Raw genomic sequence first — 19,970 nt, 5'->3', positions numbered from 1 at the left:
ATATATATGACTTAATCAGAGGCATCCTGTGCATTAGCAGCCAGTCTTAGAAAATCCCTAGAAACTGCAACATGCAATTTGCCTCAACATTGTTTCTGTCTTTTCATTGAAAATCATGACACTGCTCTGACATTTTGCAAATGAGCATTAACATTTTTTTTTTCCAGGAGGGGCAGGACATTTAGGAATCAGTTAGTTAGGTGTGTGATTGTGTAAATAAACACAGATGTTTAGCAGTGACAGGGGCAGCCCCCCTGGGTGGTAGCTGGGGAGGGAGCGTAACAGAGGGAGAGCTGCTTAATAGAATTTATTGTGATTCATGAGGCCTGCAGCTCAAGTGTGACAGAGCGATATGAGAATCCCCTTTTAATTTGTCTCTCCTGGAAACACTGCAGATGAGCAGCATGAATTACAGTGAGAAAGAATGATTGTGTGTGTGCACGAAGCGTGGGGGGTGGGGGATAAAAAATGAAGAAAGGAGAGCGAATAACGAGGAAGTAGGGGGGGAAAAAAAGGAGAGAAATGGAGAGAGAATCTAGTGAGGCCCAAAAGCCTATCACACCTGTGAGCTGCAGGCTCAGACTCGACCATGTACCAAGCCAGAGGGTAGCACTGCCCCAGCCGTCCCCTCTCCTCCCCCTTTTCTCCTCCTTACTCATCTTTGTTCTGCGGGCAGACACATAATGTCACCCAGGAATCCGCTCAAGAGGATGAGCCTCAGTGAGCAGGCAACAATCACGCAAACCTGCCAAGCCCTCCCTGTTGGGATCAAATATAACACCTCTGACTGAAGGCATTTACTGCTGACAATAGAGCCTCTCCCTCAGAGCAGGATCAGGCTAGATTAATGTGTATGGACAGACAGGACACGGCGCTCAGTGCCCCTGCTCTAGCCTGAGCTCACAGCAATTAAACCATTACAAATTACAAGTGATATAAGCCCTATTATAACATGCCAATCCTTTTTTTTTCTTTTACAGTTCGGATGATTTGAGTTTTCTGGAGCGTGTGTGTGTGTGTGTGTGTGTGTGTGTGTGTGTGTGTGTGTGTGTGTGTCTTTGAGAGAGAGTGAGTGTGAATGCACGCACATGTTAACTTAGGAACAAACAGCCAACCTGTTTCAACATGCAGGCTATGGCTTTCACTTTTGTCTGCTCTATCCCCTCTCTTGTGCATTTAGCCTAAAAGTGGAGTCTAATCTTTCACAACGTCCCAGCTTTGCACTCACAAAAGGAGATGCGTGCACACACAGAGAAACAGCAACACAGAAATTTGTTCTATTGGGGCTAAAGTTGAATTAGCCATCTTCAAAACAGAACTTTCTTATTGATTGCGATGACCTATTCAACTATTGTTGTTGCGACTTGATAAATCATGTCTGAGCCTCCTCATCTAAGCTTTCTTCAAGGAAAGTCCTCGGCAATAAAAGCCAGAGCTTGATTCCCACAGCCTCAGTGCAAGGAAAACAGCAACAAAGACCTCTTCAAACAATCAACTCATATAAGAACAGCTCACAGCAACCAAAGTAAAGAAACCCATCAACAGTGATCTGTAACAACAATGCAACGCTACTGTTCTTCTCATCCTATTCCATGAGGACTTTGTTAGAGACACTGTTTGGCTGAAGCTTCATCTTTTCTCACTCTCTGGTTGATATTATCACACTGGGCGTTTAGATTAATTCTGTTTCCTGTCTCCACATATCTCTCAACAACCTCTTTGTTCTCTGCGGACCCTCAGTGGTGGGGGCGGTTTAGACAAACACACAACCTCAGCTGCACAGCAACTCCGAACTGCCATATGTGAATGAACAAAGGGCCAACCCAGGCTGAGGCCTTTGTGGTATTTGGTAATATTTTCATGAGAGCTTAAAAAGACCTAATGAAATTTGCGGTGGGATCGTGCGCGTGGCTCGTGGCTTTGTAAAATGAAGGAAATCCTATCTATTTCCATTCCTTTGCCACTTTTTTCAGAGTCCTATTCGTTAGAACTTTGGTTGCTGCATGCTTTGCAAATATTAGCTTAAGCAACCTAAAGCTTTCTGTGAACTGCTGTGATGACAGAGGTACGCTGTACACTGGGCCCGCTCAGTGTGGCTGCTCTGTTCTGGAGGGAAAGCTGCTGCACACCAAGGGGCTTTCACACCATACAGTATGTAAGGGTTGGGAGGTACACCCAGTAATTTTCCTTTTCAGGAAACACCAAAGTATATGCAGTGTGTTTTGAATTACTAAGAAAAAGTGTGTAAAGATACAAAGAGAGATTCCAAATAACTTTCCCGTCTTCCGTACTGAAATGCTCCCAAAAATAATTACAACTTCCAAAAGGTATTCAGTAATAACTTGCTTGATAATTTCCAGATCAAAAGACATCCAGATGCCTGGGATAAAACAGGGCTAAGTTTGGTTTATGACATATTTATCATATATAATCATTGCTCCAGTAGAATACAAATGGACTGTATTTTTATTTGTTTTTTAAATGCCATGTAAACAACTTGAATACGTAAAGCCATAAAAAAAAACTTCAACAACCGCATTTAGCCCAGTTTTAACCATGACATCTGCATGACCTGTCACCTGTGAATCTGTCAATCAGTGCTTTGTAGGTTATTAAAGAAATCCCAAATAACAGGAGATTACATAATTAATGTATGTTTATATATATATAAAGGTATGCCAGGGAGCCAAGCCTCCATTGGTTCAAAGAGAACAAAATCCTCACAATAAGGATTTCAAAGTAAACATCTTCTCAGAAGAGTAAACACTTTGTGGTTCACATGATTCAACCATGTGTTTCCCTGTTAGTGAAGCTGAAAGAGACAGACAGATATATTTGTGGCGTAAGAGGAGAAATGTTAACTGTGTGTTTTGAGTTATGTGTGCTGCTGTGGCTCCCAGCCATTTCCCCCTGAGAAGAGGACCTCTCCTCTCCTTTAACCTCTGCTTGCTCCTAATCCATAGCCCACTGGGAACACTGATGCGAGGCGTCTGGCGAGAGCCTTTCCCTCGGCCCTGAGCAGGACTTAAAAGGACACAACTGCCCTGGTGTGCGCTCTGTTTCAGTCCTGACTCCACAGCAGCCACAGAAGGAAGGTTCCCACTGGCAGAATGAGAACTGGAAGCACATCTGTCCAAGGAGTCAGACGGGTGGGATGGGATCTGCTTCTGTGGCTCACATGGGAAAAATGTCAATGAATCCACTAAATACACCTCTAATTCTCATCTTCAGGATTGGGTGTGATGTGAAACTAGACAAGTAAAAAAAATACGGTTGCTTTGGAGTTGGTAAACAATTTTTTTTTATGGGAAGTAGAAAAAACATTACCTTTTTTTTTTTTATTTATAAAAGTCTACGTGAACCAATTATGCAGGAGCATTTCTTTCTAAAACCGATGGGAAATGTGTCTAAGATGCTATTTAAAGTTGTTGATGGGTTACATTGTCCTGAGAAATATCTTACCCTCTGCCTTGAGACTCTTTGAGGCATCAAAGATGAGTCAGAACCATTTTCCTCTTTGCTCTGGCTCTGAAGTGCCATGGAAACTGCCACAAATATTTATGTCGGACAAACATTGGTGCACGGAGGTACTCCTTGCTCCTGTGTAGGAGCCAGTGCCACAAAAGGAGATGACGCTTTGTCACACTGGTGCAACCCGAATTTACACCCCTGTGCCCAGGACCTCAAACAAGCACAACAGCAACAGGAGCCGAGCTTGGAAAAGAGCCAGCTTTGTCCTCAGACATCCTTGTCCTCCGCTCACCTACCTGTGAAAACCTCGGAGCCACGGCTCATTTCAAACGGCATTCACCCCAACCCCCACATCTCTCTTACACACACGCACATGTTTCTGCACACACCCACACAAACCACTCTACCAATCTAATTCTGAAACACATAGCCAGGTGGAGTAGCGGCCTTTATCAGCCGTCAAAACTCCTTTTGCTTTCAGAGTTCATCAGGAAACATAACATCATCAGATGTGGACGCAGTCAGTTACAATGACATGCAATTAAAACAAAAAAGAGAGAAACTCATGTGGCCATACCATCTAGATCCTCTGGCCTGGTGAGGTCAATAACTCTGTGGCCGATCTTCCCTTCCTCACCCAGCTTGCCGAGGTGGTGCCCAATGCTCTCAAAATGCGCCCTCTCCTGCAGAGAAATACAAACAGTCAGGTACACAAACAAACACATACATGCACGTTTTTACAGTGATAGAATTGTAAAAAATAACCCCATCAGGAATCTGAAATTTTGAAAAGAATGAAAGTGTCTTTGATAAATGGATGTTCTTTTGAAGAGCTGCTCTTTTGACATGAGCTAGATGTAGCTTTTTCCTCTCTCATCTCTCTATTCAGCAGCTGCTATAATGGATGACAGGAGGCAGAGAGACAGTGAGGGCCAGGGGTGCTGTAAATAGATTTACAGAAGGATACTTTGTGATCCCAAGCACACAATGGGGCCGTGGCCCTCTTTGCAGTGCTCAGATTTTCCTCTGTAATCTTCTCCTTACATCCTCCCTTCCAGTCTACAGCGCCCAGAGCTCAGCGCCCATCATTTATTCAGAGTTCATGCTTTGGAGAACACACCGTGTTTTCCCGTTTGTCATGTCGCTTTGTGCTCAGATTAAACTTGGCATCATGTTGTACTTGACACACAATGAAACCCTGTCATTCAGCGCTCCGTGACAATATTAAATGTCATGTCCGTGTGCATTTACAGAATAAAATAACAGCTTTCGGGGGGCCTCTGAATAGTTGCTGCACATTACACTTAATGTATTATGCAAGGGGAGAGTGCCGACTGCTGCTGGCTCCATTGTTGAATGACCTACTTCCTCAGTGAATACACAGGGCATTAGCAAAGGGCTGTCTTCCTCTCTAAAGACTCAACTAGGAGATGGACACTTTGACTCTGCATGATACAAATAATCTCTCCCCCCCTAGGTTTCGCCTGGATGACACTAAAAGCAGGCATGTTGCCACCATTCAGAAAAAAAGCATTTGTTTTACTCTCAGGGTGAGCGTTCAGTCTCTGCCAAAGATGTAATGTCTGCACTGACCTCTGCCTCTTTCTTTTCTAAACACGCCTATCACATGCAGTCTGAACAGATACTCAGGTAGAGCCCTCACACAATACTAACAGCTCCCATGCCACACACACCGACACCAGCACACACATTAATCTTTTAGCCCCGTCTTTGTAATGCATTGCACCGTTTTGTTGTTTTTTCACTTTTCCCCCACAGGGAATGTTTTTCCCTCCTCTAACAGGAGAAGGTGCTAAAAAATTAAGCAGATGTAACTATTGTAAGTAAAAATATTATTTTTTTCAGCTGCATTTAATTTATTTAGTTGTCTTCCCCTGACAAATAAAATCATGTTGCCAACAATAGACATCTGTAATTACAGCACATTTTAGAAAAAAAATAAATTAAGAAACCTTTCTGAAATGTTTTTTTTTTCTTTTGTATAACCTTTTTTTTCCTGAGGGTTAAAAAAGATGACAAGATGAAGGATGGAGATAGTTCAAGTCCATTTGAGGCCTTTCACAGTATTTTGATTTTCCTCATGCTTTTATTTATTCAAGAACTATTCCTCAAAAGAAAGGACTGAGAGAGACAGAAAGAGCACTGCAATTTACCATCATACTTGAAGTAGCAGTCATTATTTATAGCCAGCTGAGTGATTCTGATATACAATTAACCACTACCTGCTTATGGCCTGTGATTAGAGCCTGTCTATCTGACGGCCCTTTGCTTACTTAAGTGTTTTCTAATTATGACATATGTGGTGGTCCCTGCTGGGCAAGAGGATGCTTTGTAAAGAGAAGATGGAGTGTGGTGCCTTTCTCGGTGTCACATTCTGTGTAAAGCAACACATGCGCGAGCATGCACATACACAGAGCCGTATTCATCACCCAGCCACATTATTGCTCTTAATGAAAGAAGCTAGCAGCCCGATGACAAAGTGACTTATGTGCTATTAGCTGGATGGGCAATGGTGCTGCTTTAGATGCTACTTGGACAGTCCACTAGGAAGACACAGCGTTCATGGGTACTGTATATCTGTAATAAAGTAGTCATCTCGTCCCTCTTCTGCGCTTCGCTGGTCCCTCCTGATCAATCAAGTCCTTTTATAAACTCATGATCATTAAGCATCATGTTGGGCTGAGAAGGAGAGAGAACAGGGGCCATCAATCAATGAATTTCATTAATAACTAGCTCAGTGTTGAACTTCTTTCTTCACTGCACAGTCATATGATTAGTGAACATCAGCACATTAGACAGCTGGGAATGAGACTGAATGAGGCTCTTGTTTGAGCATTCTTTGGGGTAGCTTCATTTGACATTAAAAGTATCAGGGGCGTTCTTGTAGTTATATAGAGAACATGTACATATACTTTATACGAGGCAGCATTTTACATACTATAATATAAAGATGTGGTTACATTAAGTATTCCTCCCTTCCCTCTGTTATCTATGCTAATTAATATTAGACTATCTGCAATATGGCACCACAAATTTTCATAAAATTTTATATACTGAGTTTAATATACTTATTGGTTATAAGTTTGGTAATTTATATCTGTGAATTAGAATTATAGTTGAAATTAGGAACATAAATTATCTGCACAGCATCGGGGTTTTGTTTTAAGGCTGGAAAATATTCAGTGAACTAATGCTTCTTTACTGCCCACGCATCAAGTGCTGTGATAAATTAATGGCACTTTTATTATTTTATAGTGTCATTAAATTTTTACTGATCACTCTGACAAAGAGAAGTAGCAGAGGACATGCAGTATCTGGGGAAGCTGGCCTTCCTGCCAGGAAACGAGAGGGAGAGAGTGAAAGAGAGGGAGCCCATCAGTATATGGCTGATATAAAAAGGTATTTATAATGTGCAGTGCAAGAGAATGATAAAAAAACAACTTTGAACGCAAAAAATACACAAAATGAGTGCTGCTAAATGCTGAAAGGCCTTTGAAAGAAAGGGAACATAAACAAAGTCAAATGAAAGAACAAATCAAGGATGATGAGAAGAGGTAAAGATAAAGAGACAGGAAACAAAAGATGTAACAGTACACATTATTCCCCTCCCAATCTGACCACAACTGCTGGCAAAGCAACCTGTCCCTCCCTCAAATGACTTCAGCATGGAGCTCTCCACCCCAAAACTAAAATTATAGCAGTGCACTCTAAGCTGTAGTGGAAAACTGCCACCCACAATAATCTCATCTGCCCTGCCTGTGCAGTCTTTTGTCTTTAAAGTTTGGTAACAGATGCATTTTGTTCAGTTGCACATGGTTGCCCTGTGAAGTCATGAGCCAGTCCAGTGAAGTTGCGAGACCCACAGGAAGAGAAAGAGAGAGAAGTATAAAGAGAATAGATAGCAGAGTCAGAGAGTGGAACTTCTTGGGCGAGGGAACCCAGAAGAGCCCTTGTCAGTGCTGTAAAGAGAGCTTTAATCTGGCCGGCCACAGAACATGTGCCGGAGGCCTGCTGCTCTGCCCACAGGGTGTATTCTGGGCAGAGGCGGGTGGCGGACGGCCCTGTGTATTGTGCCTACTCCTGCCCTATATTTAAGCAACACACTGCCAATCCTGACACTCCTTCACTCTCTCCTTTGTAAATAGCTCTGGGCTATATGCAAAGCCATATGGCCTGAGATTGTTCAAATACAGATGAAAGAAAAATACTCTCAGTAGTAAGGTAGACTGTGGTGCAGATCAGCGTGCAGTTGTCAGCTCAGTTTGTTGGGTATCAGTTTGTCTAGAAGGTTTTTTTTTTTTTTTTTTAACCTGCCTCTGCTGTTGCTCTGATGAAAGAGCTCAGCCAAGGTGAAGAGATGCTTCACTGTACCAGGCAGTAGTCGTGGCAGAGAGGTTTGGACACTTTTACGTTTAATCAGTCCCAAGTGTTGTTGATCCCTTGATGAAAATGGACAAACCAGGTCCAAAACATAATTTTGTTAATTTTGTTTTAATTTAAATAATTACTAAATACATATTTGCCTTGCTGATAATCACTGATAGTAACTTTTTTTTTTCCAATTTGTGTGATTTTGTGGCCAAAATGACCTTACTCCATGTTGAGAAAGGAATAAGGTAAACCAGATGCTACAGGCACAGATTAAGCTGGCATGTTTTCTCGCCAAAACATTTTGACATCAGAATGATTATTTAAAGAGAAAACTGCTTCATTTCTTTCAGGCAGCTGGCAGACATGACACATTTTAGTCCTTCCAAAACTCACCAGTTGCCAACTTAAAGTCATATAATAGTCTGGATTTTTTTTGGCCATATATGTATGCATATACAGTAAATGACATGTTTCTGTGAAATCTGACAGCAATCACTACTGTACTTTCTGAGATCTCTAGAGTATTGGTAAAATCTCATCCATGTTTCCTTAGCATTGGAAATTATATGATCGCATGTGTTTAAAATTGTCATGATTGGAACCTTTAACAGCTGCAAGACCCTAAACAGCCGCTTATGTTTGATAATGTGCTGAACTGGCTCTGGTTATATCACACACCTGGTATGTGGCAAGTTGAAGGCAGTGGCTCTCTGACCACAATACAGGGCTTTGTGTATCAAGTGTCAGTCATCACTGTGGTCTGGCCCTCAGAGTCTTCTCTCTGAGGGTCTCAGACTAAGCCCCTCAACAATCTGTCCCAGCCCTGATGGAGACAAAGACTGCACTTTAACATGGCTACAGCTCCTCACAACTCAGCGCCTCATCTGTTTTGTATTTTTATTGTAACCAGTTGCAATGTTATTTATAAGTCTGCAGCTTTCCAGTAGTTTTTGCTAGTTTTGAACCATTTAAATGTTAAGTACATCCAGCCATGCGGTAAACCCACAGTTCCTTTCATTCAGGCTGTTGCACTCTTTTTACCCTGTGCTCTCCCCTTGCTAAGGCTAATGCAGGCAGCAGGAGAATCAACAGTAGCAGCCACAAAAGGCTGGCATCTGTTCTATAGTAGTCATCCTCAACATCACACAGTGCAGAGATGGCCAGCTATTCCAGTCCCATTTGTACTGCCAGGGCATCACCTCATTTGTTTAAAACTGAGGGAAGAAAGGCCTTTAATTAAATTAAGGAGCTTAAACTATGTAAGGAAATGGCGAGCGAACCCCACTCTGGGCTTTGTGCCAGTTTAATGTTTATTGTTTGTTTTTATTAAAAGGATATGCTATCATTATTCAGGATGAGTTATTTTATGTTGGAGACAACAAGTCAAGTCAAACCCAGAAAAATAAAAACCTAGTCAAAACAATTGGATTTCTTCTGCAGGTCTGGGTGTCTACTTTGGGACATTCTGTGATACTTTTAAATGTATTATACATATTTAACTGTGTGTTGTCCTCAATTAGACTCAGATGTGCTGAAAATGTCATAATTTTAGGAGTGTGTGTTTATGCTCTGCTCCACACTGCTGAGATCATTTGTGTTGACATCATGTACTTTTACGGCTTTCCAGTCCTCAATGATCCAGAACCGTTCTCTCGGTCCTCCCGGGAATTTGAAGTTGAAGCTGAAATCTTCAGCCTTATCAAACCGTCCAGGTTGCAAACAGCAGGATATTAGAAACTGCAGCATTACCAAAGCCCTTTCACACATGGACAAAACCTCAAGACTTGTTGGACACTGGAGCCATTATGTTTCTACTGCAACAATACCATAGACTATAAATGGTTCTTTGTGGTCTATTCTTTTCCTCGCTCTTTGTTGTATGTGCCTTGTGGTGTACGCGGCATCACAGGTCTTTGCCACTGAGGCCAGCAGCTTTTCTGAGCAACTGCAGCAGGCCAGAAATTCACCATGTAAAATGACAACTGTAGAAAATAATGGAGCTACCACCGCCAAATGACCCTACCAAGATGCAGTTTTGATGTCTTTCTGGGGAAGAGGCGAGACAGAGCAAAAGACCTGACCTGGAACAGGAGCCCGCAGACACGCACACTTGCACAGGCGCATATTATACAGAGTCATACATTATTTTTATTCTTTTGGCAAACGTGAACAATTGGACAAAGCATTAATGTAAGCAATCTTCACAATAGCACTTGCTGGCTACAGCCAGTGTCTGGGAGCTGAGCATAATCTAATTTGGATGGGCAAACCCTTGTATGCCAAGGATTTACATTGCAGCCAAAACGCCTTGGTTTGCAATTTCCAAGACAGCAGTCGAAAAGGAGCAGAAAATTGCTTCCAGGGCTGCAGACCAGACAAGATTATATTCAAAGTCTTTGTGAGGGCTTTGCCTGAATAGGGCCCTGGCATCACATACACACACACACACACGTGCATGCACATGTATGCACGCGCGCACACAAAATCACACACATACACATGCAGAAGGGAACAGTATAACCACTATAACCAATAGGTTAGGAGTCTGGATTTTGTGGAGCACCAGTGTAAGCTCCATTTGAATATTTACAGGCTGAGCTTTGGGATACGGGAAATGGACAATTGTAGTCATCAATACTGAGGAGAGGACGTGCTGCAGGGCGGAAAAGGGCAGTTCAATAGGTTAATACACTGGCCTTTCACCTTTTGATTCCAGTTAGGGACATGTCAGCAGAGGAATATATTTCATCCTACACAACCTCCAGGACGTCACATATGCAACATCTATCTGAACTGAAGCACGGGAAATCAGTCATACCTGACTATGCAGGGATCAACGACAAGGCTTGGCCATTGCCCCAGGGCCAATAAACAGCAGATTTGGGCCACATGACTGGTCTGTCATTTGGCCAAAATGTGATAAGACTTTTATCTCTTTTTCTCTGGTTGGCCAGTGGCCGACTCTCATCTCTGCTGTGTTTTTCCTAACCAGTCACATTGGACACCACCTCAGTCAGGGACTTTAAATAGATTTTGTTTTCTTTTGTGACAGAGAAAACAGTCACTGAAGCTGAAATTAAATAATTCAGGTTCAAATCAACAAGCAATTTATAATTTACAGTTTCCATACAATGAAAATTCTATCGCTTAATTATGTAAGCTGTATATACTGTCTGAATACAATGAGGGCCACACGGGGGAAGTTACATTTTCACCTTCACCCATGACCCTGAAAAACAGCATGGCCAGTTATGGCTACAGTGCATAATAGAGGGAAACAATTCAAATGGTTACAAATGGATTGAGATGTACCGTATTTGACTGTAGGCACGCTGGTGCATTCTAGGTAAAAGCTTCCACCGGGTGAGGAGGAGATGGTAAATAATGGAACAAAGTAATTGCCCTCTGCAGACAATAATATCTTTAGATAAATATTTCAAAAAGGTAAATTGCAGAAGGGTTGTAAAAGGTTTTATTGTACTGATGGGATATAGTGAAAACAGACAAATAAAAAGACAAGCAAGAAAATCTGCTCCAGTAAAGCATGAATATTTTACATGTCCTCAGGTTAAAGGCTTGTATACTGTAGAACAGAGAGTCTGATCTACACCATGTTCTCCTAGGTCAATGGCCAGGGAGGGAGGGAGAGACAGAGCTAGAGCTATGGTGATAAAGGTTAGGGAGGAATGCATTGTACTGTTCAGACACACTTTGTATGAAAAGATGAATTGATCCATCTGTAAGCAGCACTTAGACCCACTCCTCTGCCCGGTCATTACAGTGGGATAAATCAATATTTAATATCCCCCTCTAACAGCCACACTGGATGATCTTAACCTCTCCTTAATCCCATTTATGTTACCTTTCCAGAATCTTCTTCATGTAAGCTTTCACTATGATAAACTTCCAAACAAGAGACTGGGAGGAAAGCTATTAAAGACCACACCATATTTATGTCAGGTGAGGCGCTTTCTTGAAATATTAATATTCTGAAACTGACCAAAGTGAAAGCTTTTATCCAGGGCATTCAAACCTTTCTAGTCCGTTGGCTTGTATCAGCAAAAGACTCTCTCTCCTTCTCTCTCATTGCACCGCTGAATTACAACCTGCTGTTCTTTATTGCAGCCAAAGGATGAAGATGATGGGGCAATTCTTTTAGCTGACTTGATAAAGCGTGCCTCTAATTTCACACCATCCTAATAGGACCAGTGTCACTGAAACTAAGGGGTGACAATATCTCACTGTGATTTGCACGAGCCAGAGAGTCGAGCATGAGCTCGGTTAAGGTGTCATTCAACAAGACATATAAATGATGTAATGAAAACAGAAACATATTACCTGAGGTGATGCTTTCAATTATTGATATTAGTTGGTCTTGGCCTTGCAAGAAACACACAGCTATGTGTGTGGGATCTCAATTACTTCAAATGAGAGGGTGGTACGATGCACCAATCACATTTTCCACCAGAACGTAGTCTAATTATTATCTGGTATTTTATTTTTGTGTGTCAGTACTATGATCTAACTAATATGGCCCCTTTATTAGTACTTAACATTTACCTACCCTACCCACCAAGCATACACACACACACTCACACACACACTATCCCTTTCTTAAAAGCACACTCATGCTTCTCAGGTGGCAAACACAGACAAAAGGTAGATTACAGGTGAGGAGTGACTGACTATTTCAAGCAGAAAATCCTTAAGGAAAAAGAAAAGAAAAGAAAAACAACAAAAGAGAAAAGCATCCTCCTCCTCTGAGATGATTGCTTTAACATAGGTTGAACAGACAAGTCCAAAACTCAGAGGAAACAAAACTAAATCCTACAAAAGCAGGGAGTGAAAATACCATTAAGCTCTACCTGCTAAGGAGAGGCTGTGAATTTGGCTCCTTACAGGCATTGTTCATTTACTGCTTTCATGTCATGGCAGATTCGGCTGCTTGGTTGACCACCAGCTACTGTGACTGAAAATAGGGTGCTTACATACTCATGCTAAAAGCTTCACATACCATGTTGTAACTGTAACCATGTTGTGTACCATGAAAACAAAGAAAGCTAAAAACAAGATGATATTCCTGTTGACTTGTTTAAATTTAAAGAGAAATTATGACATGGTAAAAAAAAAAAAAAAAGACCAAATGTATTGATTCATTATTGTTAAGATTTTTTTTCTTCTGGTTAGTAAGGGATAAGTGCAGGAGAGCCTACATCTCTGTCCTCTCTGTGGGCTGCACTAATTTATTTGCTTCACTTCAGTAAGAGCATAGTTGATTGCCACCTGCATAGACAGTGATCTCTTCCAAACACCAAATTAGGGGGAAGTCAAAATAGATATTCATTGACTTTTTTACATATACATTGACCTAGTTGAGGCTGTTGGTTGAAAGTATCAGGTACTGAAATATTAATGAGCATCGCTCCCAGTTCCTGCCTGCTCCTCACAGCCAACTGGCAACATGGCATCAAGCTGAAGAGAGGAGGACAGCTTTTTTCTCTCCTTGATTGACTCATCGATTGAAGATATTTTTAAAGGGAATCCCTGGGAGTGTGTGCTCCTGGTACAAAGCAGCCCCATCCCGTGTCAGGGGACGGAGAGGGCTGCAAGTCTGCTTTAATTGGGCAGAGACTTCAGAGTCTTCGTAACCCACACCGGGCACTGCCATGGCCTGTCACGGCCCTCACACCAACATCAACAACGCCGAGCCCTCTAAACACGCACACACAAACATATTCATACTAATTTCAGTAATCGGACATGCACATACTGAAGTATGCCAGCTCTTATCAATATGACCACCCTGGACATGGATTAAAGAAAAATATTAGTCTTAAGAATGACTGCTGTATTAAAATCACCATGTTCCACTTTCTTTAATAGTTTCTTTCCTACACTACTTTTACGAAAAGCTGAACACTCTTGGTGGCGACAGACTATATGATAGTAGTCCTAACCTTGTCAACTCTGCAGTTGTTGAGGCCCACTGAACTGAGGGCGGACAGCTTGGCCTCCATGCCCTGCTGGTGATGTTGCAGCTGTTCCCTCTGGATCTGCTCCCTCATTTTCCGAGCCTCCTGGATGGCCTTCATCACTGTGTCCTGGTCCCCGAACAGCGCGGTAGAGTTTAGGCTTGACAGAATATCTACACACACACACAGTGGAGTTTGGACAGCAAAATTAGTCTGCTAGAATACAGACCCCCCCCCCCCCAAAAAAAACAAAAAAAAAAAAAAAAAAAAAAACCAAAAACAACAACCTCACACAACATCTTGAGAGTGGCATTTATATGTGAAATATTAAGTACCAAAACAGAACCAAGACCTTGCAAGGTGGTTTCCTCAGATGTGAGTGCACAAGTGTGTGTTTGAACAGAGTAAATATGTATAGGTATGTATGTATGTGTGGGCTCTTGTTTGTAAAGCGGAGAAACTCTGAGGTCTTACCCAGAGATGAGCCCCGTCCCAGGCCTCCTCCGAGTGGGCTGGGGATACCACCCTTGCCGATGAGACTGTTAGGGCTGTTTTTACTGCCAGGGAACAGGTTTTGTGTCGGGGATGTGGGGGATTTGACCAGTTCTGTCGTCTTTGGCCGAGCAGACAGGTTGAGCGGCTGTGTTCCTTCCTCCTACGGCAGCAGAGATAGGAGTATGAGAGAAGACAGATGTGAATAGGTGGCCCCCCCTCCCCTTTTGAAGGAGCTCCGAATTCCCAGACAGCACAGTTCTCTGTTCTTGGTTAATTATAGGATCCCTATCCTGACCCACACCTCCTCCCTGATTCTTCTTTCTCCTTGCTTTTTTCTTCTCTCCTCTCCTCTCCTCTCCTCTCCTCTCCTCTCCTCTCTTCTCCTCACGTCTCCTCTCCTCTCCTCTCCTCTCCTCGTCCATCCTTCCTTAGGAGCTGTGCCACTGCGATCTTCCTCACAGTTGCCCAGCGCCTTTGTTCACACTAATTAAAGCAGATTCTGTCTCTCTGTACATCTTCATCTGTTCTCCCTCTCCTCCTCCCTGCTCTCTGTGTCTGCACTCTGGTTCGAAGAATAAATAATGACCAGATAACGGCGGTGCCAGTGATCAAAGACAGCTGTTCCATTCATCAGATGTCGACTTACATTATCTACTTCATTAACTTGTTTTCTAATTTCATTCCTCATTTGTGCATACTTGGTTTTATCACATGCTTTGATATGCCTATTCCTAAAAAAAAATATGATGTGATTCAAGAAAAAAAAAACTAAATAGTGTAGTTCTGAGATGAGGTCAGAGGATGATGCATGTGTTTGTTGCTGTATTTGCTGGGCTGGTTACAGCCTTTTAGAGCAGTTACTGATGTGAGATGAAGAGCACTGTTTTCCACGTTGCCATCCACAGCAGTTTGTGTACTGTGACCAAACATGTTTCATGTGTGGGTACTTGAAAATAAACAATGGGAGGAAGAGGCCAGGCATTCAGACAGAAATAAGCTATGTGACAATTTTTTACCTAATATTAAAATAAATGTAAAATATATTTAAACAATTTAAAATATCAGAATGGAATTAATTAAAGATATCATCAATTCGTAATTACATATTTAATCATCTCACACATAAATAAATTCCAAGGTGATGAAGAAGGTGCCCTGTAAAATAAGAGATACCTACGTTGCATTTTGAATAGAAACAACTCAAACATTTGAATCCAAGAAGAGAAATGTCACTTTGCACAGCATAAATCCTGTGTGTATACAGCAGTCTTTTGAATCAGATTAGGGCTCATGCTGTCGTTAACAGTATTTTTCAAAGCCCAAGTGTCTCCTTGTCCAAACATATGGCTCAAGCATAGACTGCCCCAAGGCCTTGTTATTGCTGTGCCAATAACAGTTTGTCATGCAGTGAAGCTGAAAGCCGGCAAACAAAACTAAAGGCAAGCTGATTCCACTGCACTGTGGATACAGATGGGAGGATGCCAGTGTATGTTTGCTTTCCATTTATATATGATTCATTTATTTAAAGTACTTAATATTGTAATAATTGGCAACATTTATAATATTTTGACTAGAACTGGTGTTGTATTAATATTGGCCTATTTGGCATCAATCTAACTGACTGAAGTAGTAAAGAGAGAATTGTACTCATGTTATGAAATGACAGTGTTGAGTCAGTTTTAGGGCAATCTTTCAATGTAAATCCCAGGGGGCGGGAGACTTCAAGGATTGTGTGTGTATGTGTGTGTGTGTGTGTTTGTGTGTATGAAGAGAAAGCCAGAGTGCCTTGCTACCATTTCAAGGAGATGATTTATGGTTTTTCTCCATTGTGATATTATTAAGCTAAACTACTCCAAATGGGCACATGTTTCTTATTATGACCTTAGTGAGTGGGGATGATGTATATGGCCTTTCCTCTGCATGGAGGTCTAGTGGAGTCATGCCATACAGCAGCAGCAGAAAACACACGTCCTGCATTTGGTTTGTTTACAAGGCAAAAAAAGTAATCAATCCTACTTTTTGCTTCAGTTTTGTCGGCGTTTGTATAGCACTGTTGTAATGGTTTTAATCCATTTCAATTGCATAAAAAGAAGAAGAAAAAACTTTTAGAAGCCATGTGTTCCACAAATTACTGGCTTGGAGTAGCTATAGCCATAGCAACCATGTCCACAGAGTTCTGGTTAAGAGAGAGAGGGCCTTGTTAAAGCACCACAGATTGATGGCCTGTTAGATGTTGGGCTCAGCACCGGCTGGCTGTAAGTATTGACTGAAGTAGTGAACAGTGTAGATGCTACTTTATTGAGACAACCCCAACTAGGCAAGGCTAGGTCAAGTACCACTCAAGGCCTGGACTGGTGGGTGGGCAGATTGATAGAATTGAGAGTTGTACCTTGACTTGAGTGATGGGGCTGGAGGAACTCTTGTCATTCTTCAGAGAGGAGGGAGAAATGGGCCCACTTGCATTGAGGGGCTGGGGGAGTGGAGGCATCTTGGCTCCAGGAGAGACCTGCATGCTGGCAAGCTGGGCGGCATACAGTTGCTGTAGGGAGGTGGAGAAACCCGCAAGGCGTTAACATCCAAATCCAGCAAACATTCAAAGTTTTATATTCTGTCTTTTCCTCTCCCTAGAACTCTCCGCTTCTGTGTCTGCCTTCATCTCCCCCTCTCTCTCTTTTACGTCTTTCCTCTCTTTCCATGAGGCTGGCAGAGAACCTCCATCAAAGGTCTTAACTGTATTTCAAAGGCTGAACCCAGAGAGAGACAGCAGTCTTAAAAACCACACAGAGATGGCTTTCATTCAAAATACTTGGAGCCCCTATTTTCCACTCATCACAGAGAAAAGTTTGCCGACTGGATGCAAGTGTGTTAGCAAAGATCTCTCATTTCTCTAGATCTACACAGCTTCCTATTGAAGTTTGTAGCCTGTGATTTGTCTCCACAGTGCCATGTGAGACAGTCCCATTCCACAATGTTAGAAACCCAACCTCAGTTGGATTGCCATCACAGAATATTTTAAACACAAGCATTATTAAGGCTTAGAAACCTGCACAAAGAACACTGATGTAATCACCGTTATTTTCCTTGGCGGTAAATCAGTAAGATGTCCAACTGTTGGTGACATTACCACACAAGTGGGTGGTTCAAATGACTGGCGAAGCACTCAATAACACTTCTGCCCGTAACAGGGTTGAACTCTGAAAGCTCAATTTACATTTCCACCACTGGACTAATTACACGGCATATACTAGAAAGGGTGGTTAAAGACGTTGATATGAAGGTTTGGAAGTATTTAAAAAAATATATCTGGCGGGCCACAGACTGCTAATTGTCTGTTGGATCAGATTTTTGACATAGTAATTCATCTTTTATCCTGGATAAAGTTACAGTTTAATGTCATGACATTATGTTGTGTGTCTATTTTTTATATCATTAAAAATCTGAAACAAATACCTGACTGATTTGATTTAATGATTATTTTTGTGCTTGTTTTTCTGTGCCCACAGAGCCCAGCACTCCCGCACCACTGAGACTTCTTTCCGCCCCAGGTCTGCATTGATTGGCCACCAGGTAAGTGATGAAATTGGCTTTTGTCTCCTGCTGCAAATGGCAGGGGTCTGTCAAATAGACCTACTGTCTGGGAAAGAGTGTTACTCCATGTAATCTTAGACCTCACTTCATCAGACAGATAGCGCCCCTTAACTCCCCCACTGGCCTGCTTTCTTCAGACTAGGTAAACCTTATGGTTTGTTGTGTTACTCAGTCAGATGGTGCTGTCAGGGAGAATCTAATTTCTCTTCCTCTGGCCAATCAGCAAACCCTTTCTCATTTCCTGGTCTGACTGGCCATATACAGACTGCATTTGTGTGGAAGGAGAAAAGTGACATGGCCCCGCTGGCCTCACCTTCGGTGGTATAGATGCAGGCTAAAGCCAAACAAAGCACTTTATGTCCACGCACATATCTCCAGATATAAACACATATGTGCTCTTGTAAGAAACTTTATCACTGCCACATAAGCGGCAGTACAAAAGGTCCATTCTTCCAGGGGACCTGGGGATAACAACAGCACATGGGCAGCGGAAATGACAGACTGATTATGTTCCCACAATGATAGCACTGCCCCCACCTCCCTCACAAACAGCCTTTTGTCTCTGACAGGATTGGACACAGGAGCAGACCCAACTCTGTTTTCTCCTCATCTGAGCTAGACTCAGTTAATGTCAGTGGTAAAGGCACTCTGTGTGTCTGTGTATGTGTGTGAGGGGAGAAAAGCAGTGACAGAGAAAGAGAGAGAGGGGATACTCCATTCACTGGCTGTCACTCCAGGCTACACATGAGTCTTAGTAGAAGGGCGGAAGCAGAGTCTGTTGGACAGATGTTTGCTAACAGGCCTGTCGCTCTGGCATGCCCCTGACCTTGAATGGGAAGAACTTTATTGTCCCGGAAAAAGAGCGTAATTAGACTTTGCCTCAAATTAGACGCAGTCAGGATGCCCCTTTTCAGCACTGATTAGCAGGTCAGTGCCATAGGGTGAGAAGCAAGAGCTACCCTTGTAACCAGGAACAGTCTACCTCCAAGAGCCAAAGAACAATAAATATAATCAGAGGGAAAGACAGATGAAAGGTGTGTTAACCCACCATACGCTGCTTAAGGACAGATATGAAGTACATCAGTGTTCATTGTTTACAATCTGGATGCCTTTGCCTTGGTGTTATGTTGTGGCTTGGTAAGAAGACAATATGTTTGCAGCATATTACAAAATTGACATTCGGCATTTACTTCAGTTAGAAACAACAACCTCATGAAACATTACAGGAAGTTTTCAGTATAACGGGCATTTTGATGTCAAAGGCTGAAGGATGATGCATCCTGCCAAGGCTGGTCTCCCTAAGCAGAAGACATCTGCCTGCTTCCCCCAGTTGACTCTCTCACTTCTAATAGCCCCTTCTTCATATCTACTTGCCAGGTGGGGGCAGCAAAAGGTTCATGGTAATGAGGGTCAAGCTGAAAGTCAATGCTCCAACTCTGGGGTATTAGAGGAGTAGGCGAAAGCCAGAGTGGAGCTCGGGGCCCTTCTGTTTCCATTTTCTCTTGCTTTTTCCCCTCTACACTCCTAACACTAGTTGTTTTCTTTTTTGCCATCTTCTAGGACACATATTATACTTCTGTTGATGAAAAGCCACAGAGCAGCACACTAAGGCACAGCTTGTATGATGTTAGAAAATTGCAAAAGGAAATAATAGCTAATGAGCTTGCAATGTGGGCGTTAAAAGAAATCTGACGAAAAAGAAATGCACATTACATGTGTTCTCTCAGCTTGACGGAAGGAGCAACTACATGCCATGTTCCATTGTTAAAAGTGTGCTTGTATAACCAATATTATAATGCAACATTTTTTTTCTTTAGTGCCTTGAAAGGATTTGCCTTTTTCCTAAAAACAGCACTATGTTAATACAGAAATAACAAGCATACATGAGGGGGAGCACAAACACAATCTAAGGTTTTTCTTCTGACCCCATCGTTCCCTGTTTCCCAGTAGAGCGGAGCAGATCTCGGCAAGCATGGATTCAAAGTGAATGCAGCATGCCCAAGGTCAGCCTGTTAGCCTCTGGTAATTAAAAACAAGCCCTCTGGAGGCAGT

At 42.3% G+C, this 19,970-nt stretch overlaps 1 protein-coding gene across 1 annotated transcript in view; it reads right to left on the bottom strand.

The window, feature by feature from the left end:
* Positions 1–19,970, bottom strand: part of LOC111236575 (transcription factor SOX-6-like) — a 130,130-nt gene that overhangs the window by 5,272 nt on the left and 104,888 nt on the right. The window contains exons 11-14 of the mRNA XM_022765364.1: positions 16,720–16,869; positions 14,310–14,490; positions 13,821–14,008; positions 4,049–4,154 (exon numbers count right to left, since the gene is read on the bottom strand). Coding sequence (XP_022621085.1) covers positions 4,049–4,154; positions 13,821–14,008; positions 14,310–14,490; positions 16,720–16,869 — 625 coding nt within the window. The remainder of the gene's footprint in view (positions 1–4,048; positions 4,155–13,820; positions 14,009–14,309; positions 14,491–16,719; positions 16,870–19,970) is intronic.

Source organism: Seriola dumerili, unplaced genomic scaffold (genome assembly GCF_002260705.1).
Source record: "Seriola dumerili isolate Sdu_G_001 unplaced genomic scaffold, Sdu_1.0 BDQW01000674.1, whole genome shotgun sequence".
Lineage (NCBI taxonomy): Eukaryota > Metazoa > Chordata > Actinopteri > Carangiformes > Carangidae > Seriola > Seriola dumerili.
The sequence above is the reverse complement of the archived record's forward strand: the minus strand, read 5'-3'. Positions and strand labels throughout refer to the sequence as shown.